The 14,471-nt window shown below is 29.5% G+C and overlaps 1 protein-coding gene across 2 annotated transcripts in view; it reads right to left on the minus strand.

Moving 5' to 3' along the window:
• LOC139493395 (tyrosine-protein phosphatase Lar-like) overlaps positions 1-14,471 on the minus strand; it is a 61,464-nt gene that overhangs the window by 10,881 nt on the left and 36,112 nt on the right. For both annotated transcript variants that reach the window (XR_011656992.1, XM_071281770.1), the window contains exons 6-10: positions 13,988-14,187; positions 13,289-13,475; positions 11,855-12,136; positions 1,782-2,081; positions 211-495 (exon numbers count right to left, since the gene is read on the minus strand). Coding sequence is in view for 1 of the 2 variants with exons in the window: in XM_071281770.1 (XP_071137871.1) it covers positions 211-495; positions 1,782-2,081; positions 11,855-12,136; positions 13,289-13,475; positions 13,988-14,187 (1,254 nt within the window). In the remaining variant the exon portion in view is untranslated. The remainder of the gene's footprint in view (positions 1-210; positions 496-1,781; positions 2,082-11,854; positions 12,137-13,288; positions 13,476-13,987; positions 14,188-14,471) is intronic.

Below are 14,471 nucleotides of genomic sequence, written 5' to 3' on the forward strand. Positions count from 1 at the left end.
TTTTCTTACTATTTAATCTTAATTTCATATTTTCAACCAAAACAGTTTGCTGTTAAGACAAATTACCATAAAAAAAGTTATGGCATTTTAAAAGTTTTAAATACTGACTTCATCAGCTTCAATATCAGTTTGCCTTAGAGAGCTCTTTTGATCTTTTTGCTGATAAAGTCAGCATTTCAACAAAATTGTAATTATTCAATATGTATTTACCTGCTATATCAGTTTGTTTTATGATGCCTACAGGGTCAGCTTTCCCGAACTGGTTACTTGCTGTGACAGATATAGTGTAATTTGTATATGGTAACAAATCAGCAAATTCCTGGCATTCTGTCTGTAGTATTGCTCCAAATCTATATACATTAACATAAGGATCATCATTCAATGTCACATTGTAAAAGACTCTATCACTGTTGAGAAAACATGGCTTTTCCCAGCATACTGTCATACTGTCGGATTTTATATTCTGTGCTCTTACATTTCGAACTTCTTCAGGAACTAAAAAGGAAATTTCAGAATGTGAACTGTTAAATGAAGATATAGTATAACAAAAGTTAATTAAAACTTCTACAACAACACATGGCAAACTCTTTTATTTGTATATGTAAACGAACAGGATAAAAAATAAATATTGTAAAGTCCAACTGACCATTTTGAGTTTTAAATCTAATCTCTGGAAATACGAATACTTCAATGTTAGGCTGTAAAGATTCTACCAACTGCTTTAATTCGAAACAAATGTATATTCTTTGTATAGAAGGACATTAATTTTCCACAGTGTATAATTTTCAAAGATTAGTTTAAAAAGTCCAGAAGTGGTCATTATAATACATAGCCATTTTTTTTCTTTTAAAAAGTAAACTATTATCAAACATTCATCTAAAAATTATCTTTAGTACAATTGTTTTTCAGTAGGTAAACAGAACTTACCAGAATGAAGTGTGGCGACTTTGAGATCGTTGCTCCAAACCCCAACAACGAACCCACAAATTACAAAAACTAACAACACTAGACCCTTTAAATCTGAAGAACAGCACTACTTGTATGCCTTTATTTGAAGTTGCTTTTTCCCAAAAGATCTGTTCATACAAGACATGTATAGTTAATTGACCAAACTGTAGCTTAACTGTTCTTAAGAATGCAATCCTGAACTTGACATAAAGAAACATTTAATGGTACTATAACTGAAACTTCATAAGCATGTGTTGTGTTGTGACCATCAAATAAGTCCAATTGACCATTTTGAGTTGTAAACAATCTCTAACACAAAGGTTCCTGGTTCGATTCCCGTTCGGGATGAAAATTTCAGGAACTCAATTTTCGGCTCTCCCTTGACACTATTTGCGAGTATGGTCTTGAGGAAACGATGATATTCCGTCGGACGGAGACGATAAATGGCTGACCCGTGTTAAGAGAGAGCCATATCTCTTGCACGTTAAAGACACCCTTGTAGATTTCGAAAAAGAGTAGGCGAATGCCGCTACAAGGCAGCACTCGCATCCGCGAAGTGGAAAGGGATTAATATAAGTTGCAAAACTTGTTTCCCAATCCACTATAAATAAATATGTTTAAACTAAACTAACAATCTCTGAACAATTAGAATACTTTAATCTTTGGCAAGCAAGTGTTAAACCTGATTGAATTCGCAATGTTCCTATATATAGTCAGGAATATAACTGTTAATCACTTATTGCTAAAGTGATGTTTTACCAGTATAGATGGACATTGATTTTCAACTAAAAAATACCGTACAATTGTTATTCAGTAGGTAAAACAGAACTTACAAGATTGGAGTGTAGAGACTTTGTGTTCATTGCTCCATTCACCAACAATATGTTCTACTGATTCCTGCACTTTGATAAAATAATCCCAGTAGGAAAACAGTCCAGTAATTTTACACGGACGCAATGGAAAACATTCCCACCAACTGGTAACATTTGTCTGGTCCCCTGAACATGAATGATTCAAAGATGTGTAGGCTATATCGTAGCTGATTGGTGCTTCCCTACTGTCACATGGTACTTCAAACTCAAGTGTAATGGTTGTGTTGCTAGAAGTTATTTTACTTATTTTTGAACGGGGTTCTGAAATGATAAGGGCGTTAAGAAATTCCAACAAAAATTGATATAAATATCATGTGAATAATCGATTCTTCTTGAAACAAATCTTTTAAAATATCACCAAAACATAAACAGTAAACATTTTTTTTCATAATTGAGTCTAATGTAAAACACATACATGATTTAGTTGAAAACAAATAGTAACTAATGCAAAATAAACTGGTTTATTGGCAATTTGTACAATTTTCATCCGATCATACTGCCTGATTTTTGTTCAGAGTATAGATCTAGACATGACTTGATACTCGAAAATATTAGGAAATAATAGAATGCATGAAGGCAGCAACGTCGCATGTTCATTTAAATCCACGACAAGTTACCAATGAAAGTCACAAGACTAAATTCATACAACAAACGTTTGCTATGCAAAAAGGTTGTTTTACTTTCCAATCCATTTTATTCTCAACCTCAAAAAATAATTTTGTTCAGACAAATTGCTGATAAAACGAATAATGGCATTTTATCATTTTTATACTGACTACATCAGAAGAATACCTGCTTGCTTCTTATATCAGGAATTGTGGTAAGGGACCGTTTGGTGAATTTTTATTCACAAAACCCTAGATTCCAAGGTAGTGTAAACCCAGATCACGTTAAAATTCGAGTAAAAGACATCCCATGCTCGGCTGACGATGGTCAGATTACCTATTTCTTAGAGAATGCAGGGTGTAAAATACACAGATACTTTAGGGAGCGCATACGAGTTGATGGCTTAATAAAAAACTGCCTATCAGGAGACCGAATATTTTATTGTGAAATGGTGGAACATCCTTTTCCAAGACAAGTAACAATAGGAAACTATAGAGCAACAATCTTGCATAAAGGTCAGCCAACTAAAAACAGAGACGACATAGTTTGCAAAAAATGCCTTGAAAAAGGCCACTTCATCAGCAATTGTCCAAATGATTGGACATGTAATATATGTAAAAAATCTGGACACAAACAATCAGAATGTGAAGAGCCCTTTTCAGACAACAACAATGAACATAATGAAAATGAATCAACAAACACTGATGATGACAACACAGATTTAGAAACTGATGACAATAACAATGATGAGGCTGCACATGCTCAACAACATGATTCTGAAGTTGAACAAATGCAGGACATCCCTAACGAACAATCGCAGGAAACGCTTACTCGCGATCTGAAGAAAACTCAAAATAAAAATTCACAAAAGGTACCTACTCATCAATCTCAACCTTCATTTCAATCAATCACCAATGAAGAGAATGACGAACGTACAGGAGAAACAGCAACATCAAGTTCTAAAAAAGCTAAACAAAATCTGATAAAACGAAGACAACTTGTCAAAATGATTCAAAAGACGAAATACAAAGTTCAATGCAACAATTTCTAGTTGAGAAACAAACCAGTGCAACCACTCCTGGAAATAAAGTCTCAAAAAGGTCTGCAACAACTCCTACAACGGACCTTTTCGATAGAGAGAATCAAACAACCAAATCCAAAACACAAAGTTAAAAAGGAGAAATAAACATGTATGAACAATTATGTAGCTAACTCCTTTTTTTTCTGTTGGTTTATCATCTCTTTACCCTTTTTTTCGCAATGATTTGTTTGTATATAGTTTTATTATTATTCATACATATATGTATGACAAGCATATTCCTAAAGGTAAACAACCACCTTGAAGACAATGCTTTTTATGTAAATTAAAAAAAAACCAGTAAAAATACCAAAATATGTAGCGATGATTGTGATGGAATATTAGATTTCATACTTTCAAGAAGTAATAGAAAGAAGAGTAAAATAGAAAGGAACTTTAATGTTGTGTTTTATAACATAATGTCAAAGAGTAATAGAAATAAAAACAGTATTGGTTTGTGTTATCAACTGGATCATGCAAAGAATACAAACATAATTAAAGAATGTTCTTTAATAAACGGACCTAAAAACAATAAATATCTAATAATATTCCATAAATTTGCAATATCGATTCCTTTATGTATGTATTATCATAGTAGAAAGAACAGTTCTCAAACAAAATATAACTTCCAACAGTTTTACTGGAGTAAGAATCTCAAAATTCCAATCATATGCAGCTGGGAAAATAAATCCATGAATCAAACAGTAATCCAGCAACATTTAACTGCAGATCATAATTACATCTGGAAAAAAACTACACTGTACATGTAAATTCATTCGAATTAACTTTTGGCTTCAATATATTGCATCACTATACAAATACACGCACAGGTATAGATACTGGGAAGGAATTTCTAGTCAAAATCCAGCAATAGTATTCCTCACACACATACGTATTCTTGTAAAAGTCTTCAGCATCACTAAATCCAAGAATTTTAGTCTTCTTGTGAAACAAGAAAATTTATCCTATTACCAAATGGTGTCGAATATATCTGAAATACCTACAAAAATAAAAACAAAATTGATACAATCAACTTCAACTAAAACAAAACATAGCAATATAGGTGCATTATTAGAACCAATAGAATTCATCAGAACAAAAACAACTGATAGAAATTACATAAGCAAACAATGGCTATTTATAGATGTGGGAAAATCCCTACACATATTATTTAAAACATGTACACCTTTCCTGAACTGGTGTCCAATTTTTAGGATAGATAAAATATGCATAAAAGATCATGTATTTATTATATGTATAGTTATTATAATCATGTTATATATACTGTTGTTCTTAATGTATATATGTATTTTTTTATACTATGCATGTTATTGTTCTTGTATACATGTATGTTTGTCAAACGTATTTAGTTTTAAAATACTCGCTTTAAGCTACAAAAACTATAAGAAATATGAATAAAACTTTACATATCTGTTCCTTAAATTGTCAAGGACTAGGCCAAAAAGAAAAAAGAAATAGGCTTTATACTTGGTTAAAATATCAAAAAACAGATATACTTTTCATCCAAGAAACTCATTTTGTTAAAGAAATAGAAAATAAAGTAAGTAATGAATATGACGCAGATATTTTTCACAGTTTTGGCACAACACAATCAAAAGGAGTGGCTATATTTATTAAAAACACAATAAACCCAAAGATAATTGATACTTTTACTGATCAAGAAGGTCGCATAATTCTTGTAAATGTTGAAATAAACAACAACATATTTTCTTTAATAAATTTATATGCACCTAATGAGAAAAAAAAGCGAAACATCTTCTTTAAAAATGTAAATAAAATAATTGAAGAACATAGTCTTGGAATTTTAGTAGTAGGAGGAGATATGAATGAAACATTGAGTAGTACAGATAGAAAGAATAATAATAAAAAAAGAGAACAAAAAATTACAAATAGTTTGAAAACTTTAATAAAAACAAACAAACTAGAAGATATTTGGAGACAATTACATCCGAAACTATATCAATATACATGGAAACGTAAAAATAAGGACGATGAGGCAAGTAGAATAGATTATTTTCTAATAATAAACAATAGCATACTTACTGACAAATCTTATAAAGATAAAATAGAAAAAGTTATAGACTATTTTATACTTAAAAGCAATTACACTGAAAATTTATCACAATTATGGGACCTGTTTAAAATTGAAGTAAGAGAATTAACAATACAGTTTTGCAAAAATAAATCTAGGCAAAGGAAAAATGAAATTCAAAATTTGGAAAAAAAACTTCAAACATTACAGAAAAGAAAGGATAATAATAAATCAAGTGAAGTAGAAAAGAACGAAATCAATTTATTAGAAAGTGAGATAGAATCTCTTTATAGTTATAAAGCAACAGGTGCACAGATACGTTCAAGGATAAAATGGATAGAAGAAGGGGAAAAGAATTCTAAATTTTTTCTGGGATTAGAGAAAAGTAGACAAACAAGAAAAAATATAATAAATTTAAAAAACGAGAAAGGGGAGATAATTACGAAACAATCAGAAATACTAAATTTAGAAAAGAAATATTATGAAAAGCTTTACACAAGCACTAAACCAGATAAAAATTTTATAAACACATATATTAAGGATACAAATATTAAACAATCATTAGGTAAAAAAGAAAGCAATTCTCTAAATGGACTTCTATCAACAGAAGAATGTACAAAATCAATTTTTCAAATGAAATTAAATAAATCCCCAGGCCTAGATGGACTCTCAGTAGAGTTTTATAGAGAATTTTGGGACAAATTAAAGAATTATGCAATTCAAAGCTTCAATTATTGCTATAAAAAAGGAATGTTATCTGAATCACAAAAAATAGGCCTAATTTCTCTAATATTTAAAAAAGGAGACCCCACTGAATTAGGTAATTACAGACCAATTACACTATTAAATGTTGATGTTAAAATTATTGCATATACATTAGCCCAAAGATTAAAACCTGTGATGTCAAAAATTATCCACAGTGACCAAAATGGATACATTAAAAACCGTTATATAGGTTTTAATATACGTCAGATACAAGACATTATAGATCATGCTGAAAAGTTAAAAATAGATGGAGCTATACTTTTTCTAGATTTCTCCAAAGCCTTTGATTCCCTAGAGTGGGAATTCATGTATCAATCACTAACAAAATTTGGTATTGAAAATTCTATGTTAAGATGGGTCAAAACCTTGTATGCAGATATCAAGGCATGCATCTCTAATAATGGATGGATTTCAAGCCCACTGAATATTTTTAGAGGAATTCGACAAGGATGTCCTTTAAGCGCCATTTTATTTGTCTTTGCAGTCGAAATATTAGCCTGTAGAATAAGAAACGACAATAATCTTAAGGGAATAAATATAAAGTTAGATGGAAAAACGCACAGCCTTATAATAAGCCAGTTAGCTGATGATACTACATTGTTTCTCTGTTCTAAAGACGAAATCTCTCAGTCACTTAATATAATTGAAGTATTTGGTTCTCTATCAGGACTTATTTTAAATCGAAGTAAAACTGAAGGATTAGGTTTCGGAAAATTAAAACATATTCAGGACAATTTTGAGAATATTAACTGGAGCAAAGAGACTGTTAAAAGCCTAGGTATTCACTTTGGATATAATAAATCTCAATGTATGAATTTAAACATAGAAAAACAACTTCAAAAATCTGAAAAAATTCTTAACTCATGGAAAAAAAGAAAGTTAACAATGATCGGAAAAGTAACTGTTGTGAAATCTCTAGTTATACCAAATATAACATATTTAGCTTCTGTAACTGATATCGACAAAGATTCACTATTTAAGTTTAAAAAAATGATTTATGAATTTATTTGGGACCATAAAAAAGAAAAAGTTAAAAGAAAAACAATTAACATGAAAAAAACTGAGGGAGGACTTGGAATGATAGATATTGACAAGTTTATTGATGCAATAAAAATTAAATGGGTAAAAAGATTAATAGAAGGTGAACAGTCAAATTGGAAAATTATTCCCACATTATACTTTAATCAATATGGATCAAATTTTTTAATATTTCACATGAATCTGGATAATTTAAAATCAATAAATATAAAAAACAACAAAATCCCTAATTTTTACTTTGAAATACTTAAAACCTGGGTAAAATGTGGCGGTGGTCAAATTAATAAACCAGAAAACTTTAGAACCATTAGACAACAAATTATATGGGGTAACAAATACATAAAGTTAAATGGGCACAGTTTAGTTTTTAATCATTGGATAAAAGACAACATAATCTATGTAAATGACATAATTGATGACAAAGGTAGAATATCAAAAGAAAAAATACTCAATAAGTTAAAATGTAAAAGAAATTGGATTGCAGAAATAATACAAATAAGAAAGAGCATACCAAATCATTGGAAAGATATATTACAAAAACAAAACTCATCAAAAACTATTGTTAATTGTAAAAAACAACTATCTTTAAAACAAGGCGCAATTATATATGATTTACAAAAAATTAATAATAAAGATATTTATGTAATCTTATCTAATGTAAGTAAAGATATTCCTATAGGGTTTACAAAATGGCGGAAAGAACTAAATATAGATAAAATTCAACCAAAAATTAAATACACATTAAATTTTATTTTTAATTATTTAGAAGACAATAAATTAAAAATGGTTCGATGGAAATTATTACATTATATACTACCTGTAGGTACACATCTTTTCACATGGAAAATTAAGAACACCAATCTGTGTTCAGTGTGTGGGGTACCAGATACTTATCAACACAATTTCATGGAATGTACTTATTTTAAAGTTTTTTGGAATAAAATTTGTATTTTATTACATAACCTTCATATTGGAGAGCATATAGTTACTTTAAAACACTTAGTAGTAGGATATAAAATAGAAGAGGACTCATTAAATGATATTAATTATCTCTTGACAGTCATCCTATTCACTCTACACAAATGCAATTGTATTTCAAATAATAAGATAAATCAAGTTAATGTTTATGAAATATTTAAACAAGAATTTAAATACAGATATTATCTGATGGAGTATAGAAATAAAACAATAAGTAAGATGCTTAAAAATATTCAAAAATATATGTAATTGAAATGTATACAATTGTGTGGTGTGAAAATTAATAGCTATGCTAGACTTTATATTGTGTACATGTATGTTGCAGTTGTTGGTTTTTCATTTTTTGTATGTATAAACAAACCAAACAAGACACTTTATCTAATATAATATATAAAACTAAAATGATTATAATTCAACACTGAATTGTTTTGCACCAAATATCATCAAGTAATTGTGTGTATGTTCACTTTGTTGGTATCAAATCACATGTTAAAAACCTTATTCTTTCTATTATATTTCCAGAAACATTTAATCTTTTTCACTCTAGATACATTTAATTTGTTTCTAAGACAAAATTGTTAACGAATAGTAAATAAAACTTACCAAACAAGTTTTATCTAATCCAAAAGTTTATTTTCACAACAAACATGTGCTTCCTTTTGCACTAGCTTTCGGACAATGATTTGTAACTAATCCAGCACAAAAGGTCAAGTACAAATAACTGGGTCAAAGATGTAAACACGGGACGATGAATACAAATTCGGAAGGCAAATGATGTTCCGTAAACACGTGATTTATACTATGAAATTTTATTCTTAATATTATACACTGTATTTAAAAGAATGTATATGTGATATATATATAATTAACACTTTAATACTTTAGTATACTTTACTGAACTTTTCCCTGGAAATTCAGTAACTAATTACAGGGATACTCGGGCTAACGCTGTAATCCGAGTAAATTGTCAAAACAGCAGATATATAATAAAAGATATTTACTTGGAAAAAAAAAAAAAAAAAAAAAATCTTCAAATAATGATGAGATAATACTTTGCGCGGATTTTAAAGTCCATGATACGTGTTTCTTCTATAACTTTTAAGACTGAATCCTTGGAATGTCATATAGATCAATTGTATAGAGGCAACATACTTGAAAATTACATAAACAATAAAAAAAAATATATAGAAAAAAAAAAAAAAAAAAAAGAATACCTGCTTGCCCGCGCAAGCTTGTGTGATACTCCTGCTAATAAAGTTAAGACCAAAAACAATAACAGCCATTATTCTATATTTGATAAAAGTTTGAAAAATAAACTCATCATAGATACCAGGACTAAATTTTATATATACGCCAGACGCGCGTTTCGTCTACAAAAGACTCATCAGTGACGCTTGAATCCCTAAAAGTTAAAAAAAAAAAAACGCCAAATAAAGTACGAAGTTGAAGAGCAATGAGATCTAAAATTCCATTTCCACTGTTTTCTTTTTTTTTTTTTTTTTTTTTTTTTTTAAATTTGTTGATAATGACAGACACTACAAACCATTAAAAGTCTGAAATGGCCTATATCTGTACTCGACTGTACTGATTTTTACTCGACCAGTCTGAATTCGTCTGAGATTTACTTGATAATACTCGACTGTAGTCTGAACCATACTTAACAGTCTGAATGTGTACTTGACCAGTACTTAACCGTTTTATACGAATCTGAACCGTACTCGACCTAGTCTGAACTGTACTTGACATAGTCTGAACCGTACTCGACCTAGTCTGAACCATACTCGACCTTGTCTGAACCATACTCGACCAAGTCTTAACCAAACTAGACCTATTCTTTGTATCTATCAACTGAATTTTATCAATTTAGGAATTTTTTTAATAAAAATGAAATTTGAACAACTTGAAATTAAAAATGTATTCAAAACAGTATTGAAATTAAAATTTCACAATAATCAATCATATTAATATAACTTCAACTTAATATTAATCAACACTTACATAAGAATATATATCAACTTTTAAAATATAAATAAAACAAACTGATCAAATAATCTAAAAAAATGAATTGTGACTAATATTTTCAATATTATTCAAAATTTTATTAATATTTCGGAAGTATTTTATGGTAACTGGACCATTTTCACCATTAACTTAAGTAACTTAAACCTGATATAGATGAATGGTGTCAGTTAAGTTCAGGTAATAATGCAGTGAATGTTTTTTTTTATTAAGATATATATAAAATAGTATATAAAACAACTTAATAAATTTAAAAAAAATGAGAGCTTAATTGTTTTGTTTTATTAAACCAAGAATTTAATATAATTATTATAATAGAATTTCAATAGCAATCCTTGATAACCTTTTTAGAAAAGGAAATGTATTCCAAAGTAACAGTAAACATTTTTTTCAATTAATTTAAGTATTTTTTTTGTCAAATTAACATGACATACATAAAGCACTTTAATATGCTCTAATTACCTCAGTATATGTGTGTTTTACAGGTAAAAAGAAAGCCCTATTTTCTTAAATTCGTGTATTACTTATCTAGTACATACATGTATATTCGAAAGGCCTTGTTATTAAAATAGGATGTTGCAATTTTGAATCAATGTTATTTAGAATTTAATACCTCTGACCAGGTGTGATCTTATTTATGAGTTTGCCCCCAAGCAGAGGTTATACTTTATATTTTATGCAATAATTAAAAAAAAAACATACATTTATATTTTTTATATTAATTTTATCCCTTTTTGATATAAGTTATATATAATATATCTTTTTTTATCCTAAATATAATCAGAGATATATTTCTTTTATAAGGTTAAAATCTTTTATAAATTTTGTTGGCTGTTGTTATATATGTCAATTAAAAAGAAATTTATTTTAACAGTTAAGAAAGTATAGGTTTTTTGGTCTAGTATGGTTCAGACTGGTCGAGTATTGTTCAGACCTTTGATTAAGTATGGTTTAGACTGGAAAAATAGGTCGAGTACATGTCGAGAATGGGTTAAGACTGTTTCAGACTGGTCGAGTAATAGTTCAGACTATTTACAACGGCAAAGATAAGGGTCAAGTACGATTCAGTACAGTCAAGTATGGTTCAGACTGGGGTCGAGTAATGTCAAGTAAAAGTCAGACCAATTCAGACTGGTCGAGTAAAAATCAGTACAGTTGAGTACAGATATAGGCCATTTCAGACTTTAATGGTTTGTAGTGAGATCGATGTATGTTAGATTATATCTTTATTCATTACAAGGTTAGGCTTGAAGCTGTTTAAAGCTTGACATATAGTAAAGACACTTATATATATCACGTGTTGACTTCTAAATAGATTTTTGCTTTGCAGTGTTGTTAAGTGTTTCATTATAATATACCAACATATCTTATTCATATCTAAATGCCCTTCAAAATCAAATATAGTAAAAAAAACTGTCAATTAAACTATCCCCGTTATTTCGGAATTCATTTTGCTATATTAGTTAATTTGGCTTATTTATAAAAATCTTGTTTTACCATAAACACTTGTGTTCTCTACTCCACACTTTTGAGGTCCAGCTCCAGCCAATGTTAGAGCTGACACACACACAAGGAACTCTTTCCAACAGTCTAAATTCCTTAATGTTACAGAAGTCATGCCTTCTACAACGGTATATTTACATCCCCTAATACCATTGCTACAATAACTAACATTGTACTCTGTTATAACACCATTGGTTACATTAGGTGGTGACCACGTGATACTCATGGTGGTCACATTCAGTACTGCAATGTCCAAAGAAGCTGGAGATTCTGGTTCTATAAATAAAACAAAAGTTATTCAAAATGAAATGAAAGTAATGAACAAGATATTTGTTTTACAAGACATCAAAAACTAGTGTATTGTCTGTTGGTCAGCATATTTTGTTATTTTATTTTTGTGTCATTTGTTTTAACTGTCTTATTGAAGTATATTTACTTATATAGGTTATATCAATTTATATGTGACAGTCACAGTCTATTCTACATTCAGTAATGTGATGTATCTTTTAGCATTTGAAACAGTAAAAGTTCAAGTCTTATTTTTATGTTTGAAGTAACTTTCAATAAATTCAACATAAAGGCGGTTTTAAAGAAATTTCAAAATAATTTTTGTTAAAATAACATTCAATTTTTAGCTCACCTGGCCCGAAGGGCAAAGTGAAACTACTGGGCCAAATTAAACAAAACTTGGCCACAATCATCATTACCTAGTTTAAAAAATGTGTGGCGTTACCCGGCCAACCAACCAAGATGGCCGCCATGGCTAAAAATAGAACATAGGGGTAAAATGTAGATTTTGGCTTATAACTCTGAAACCAAAGCATTAAGGGCAATTCAGGCATGGGTGAAATTGTTTTGCAAGTCAAGATCTATCTGCCCTGAAATTTTCAGATGAATCTGACAACTGTTTGTTGGGTTGCTGCCCCTGAATTGGAAATTTTTAAGGAAATTTTGCTGTTTTTGGTTATTATCTTGAATATTATTATGGATAGAGATAAACTGTATACAGCAATAATGTTCAGCAAAGTAAGATCCACGAACAAGTCAACATGACCAAAAAGGTCAGTTGATCTCTTAAGGAGTTATTGCACTTTATACTCAATTTTTAATAATTTTGTAAATTTTGTAAATTTTTGTGTAAATTTTAACAAAATATTTTCCTCTGTAACTAATATTATAATGGGAGAAGGTCATTAAAAATTGAGATAATTGTAAGCAAGAATGTTCAGTAAAGTAAGATCTACAAACACATCACAATCACCAAAACACAATTAATTCATGAATCCATCTGTGTCCTTTGTTTAATATGCACATGGACGAAGGTGAGCGACACAGGCTCTTAAGAGCCTCTAGTTAAAATTTGACAATGCAAATATTGAAAAATGCGTTCTTTAATTATTTTTTAATTAAGTTATGAAATTATCTTACTATCTTCCTGTGTGATGACTGGTATTCTGTCTGTAGTGTTGGAACCAGCTTTATTAATAGCTGTTATACTGTAGTGATATAACATCCCTGGTTTGAATCCTCCGATTGATATATGGAACCTTGAGTTGGTGTAGTAGATGTTGGCATTTCTATTATTGACCAAGCTAAAACTAGAGCACTGATACTTCTGGAAAATATAAACTTGATTAATTTGATGGTATTAAAAAAAAGATTTCCATTGAACACTTTTAGCAGAATAAAAAAAGAAGCTAGAATTTACAGTTAAATAGCTTTTTTTCAATAAACCACTGCGCCAGGAGCACATGCTACACAAGTTGCTCTTTGCATTTCAATCGCTTTTCAATGACATACCTAAAATAAATTAAAAAGAATCAAGGGAGATTAGGGTTAGAGTTAGGATTATGTTAGGGTCAATAGATAAATCAGTCACCAAAGTTTCATGCAAACTGCTCTAAGCACATTTAAAGATATTGTCTGAAAATCACCCTTTTTATGAACAAAATCCAATAACTCAGAAACGAAATATCTAAAATTTATAAAAATCGAAAGGGAGCTTATTATTATTCCAATAGGTATGAACAATTCATAAAAGTGGCATGAAACTTCTCAAAGCATTTGTGAGCTTTTGTCTAAAAAATGAAAAATCAAAATATTTTTAAACCATTAAAAAGTAAATACCCAATAAGAGCCATTTCTTCTGCATTTTGGTTCAGGTTGTATACAGGAAACAGTATAATTTTCTATGATAGTATCTTTACTATCAAACAGATCTATAGTGTAACCATGAATCCAACCATTACTTCTCATAGGCTCTTTCCATGTCAGGTTTAAATGGGTTCTTGTTGTAATATTACTGATTACTACAGGGTTCTCTGGTACTGTAAGTAGTTCATGATGAAAAGTTGATAAAGGATGCTCATATTGACAAAAAAGACATTTGTAATTAAAATAAAAATATTTGTCTTTAATCATTAAACATACTTTTTTATCCTATTATTTACCTGTTTAAATGTTTTCTGTAATGTCATATATTGAAATTCACACACTAAAACTATTTAATTTGATTCTCTATGAACAATATAATCAGTTCAGATGATTCCCAATTAATGTGCAGGTTAAGAAGGCTATATGATACATATGCTTACTATATACATTGCACAGC

This window comes from Mytilus edulis, chromosome 10 (assembly GCF_963676685.1).
Source record: "Mytilus edulis chromosome 10, xbMytEdul2.2, whole genome shotgun sequence".
Lineage (NCBI taxonomy): Eukaryota > Metazoa > Mollusca > Bivalvia > Mytilida > Mytilidae > Mytilus > Mytilus edulis.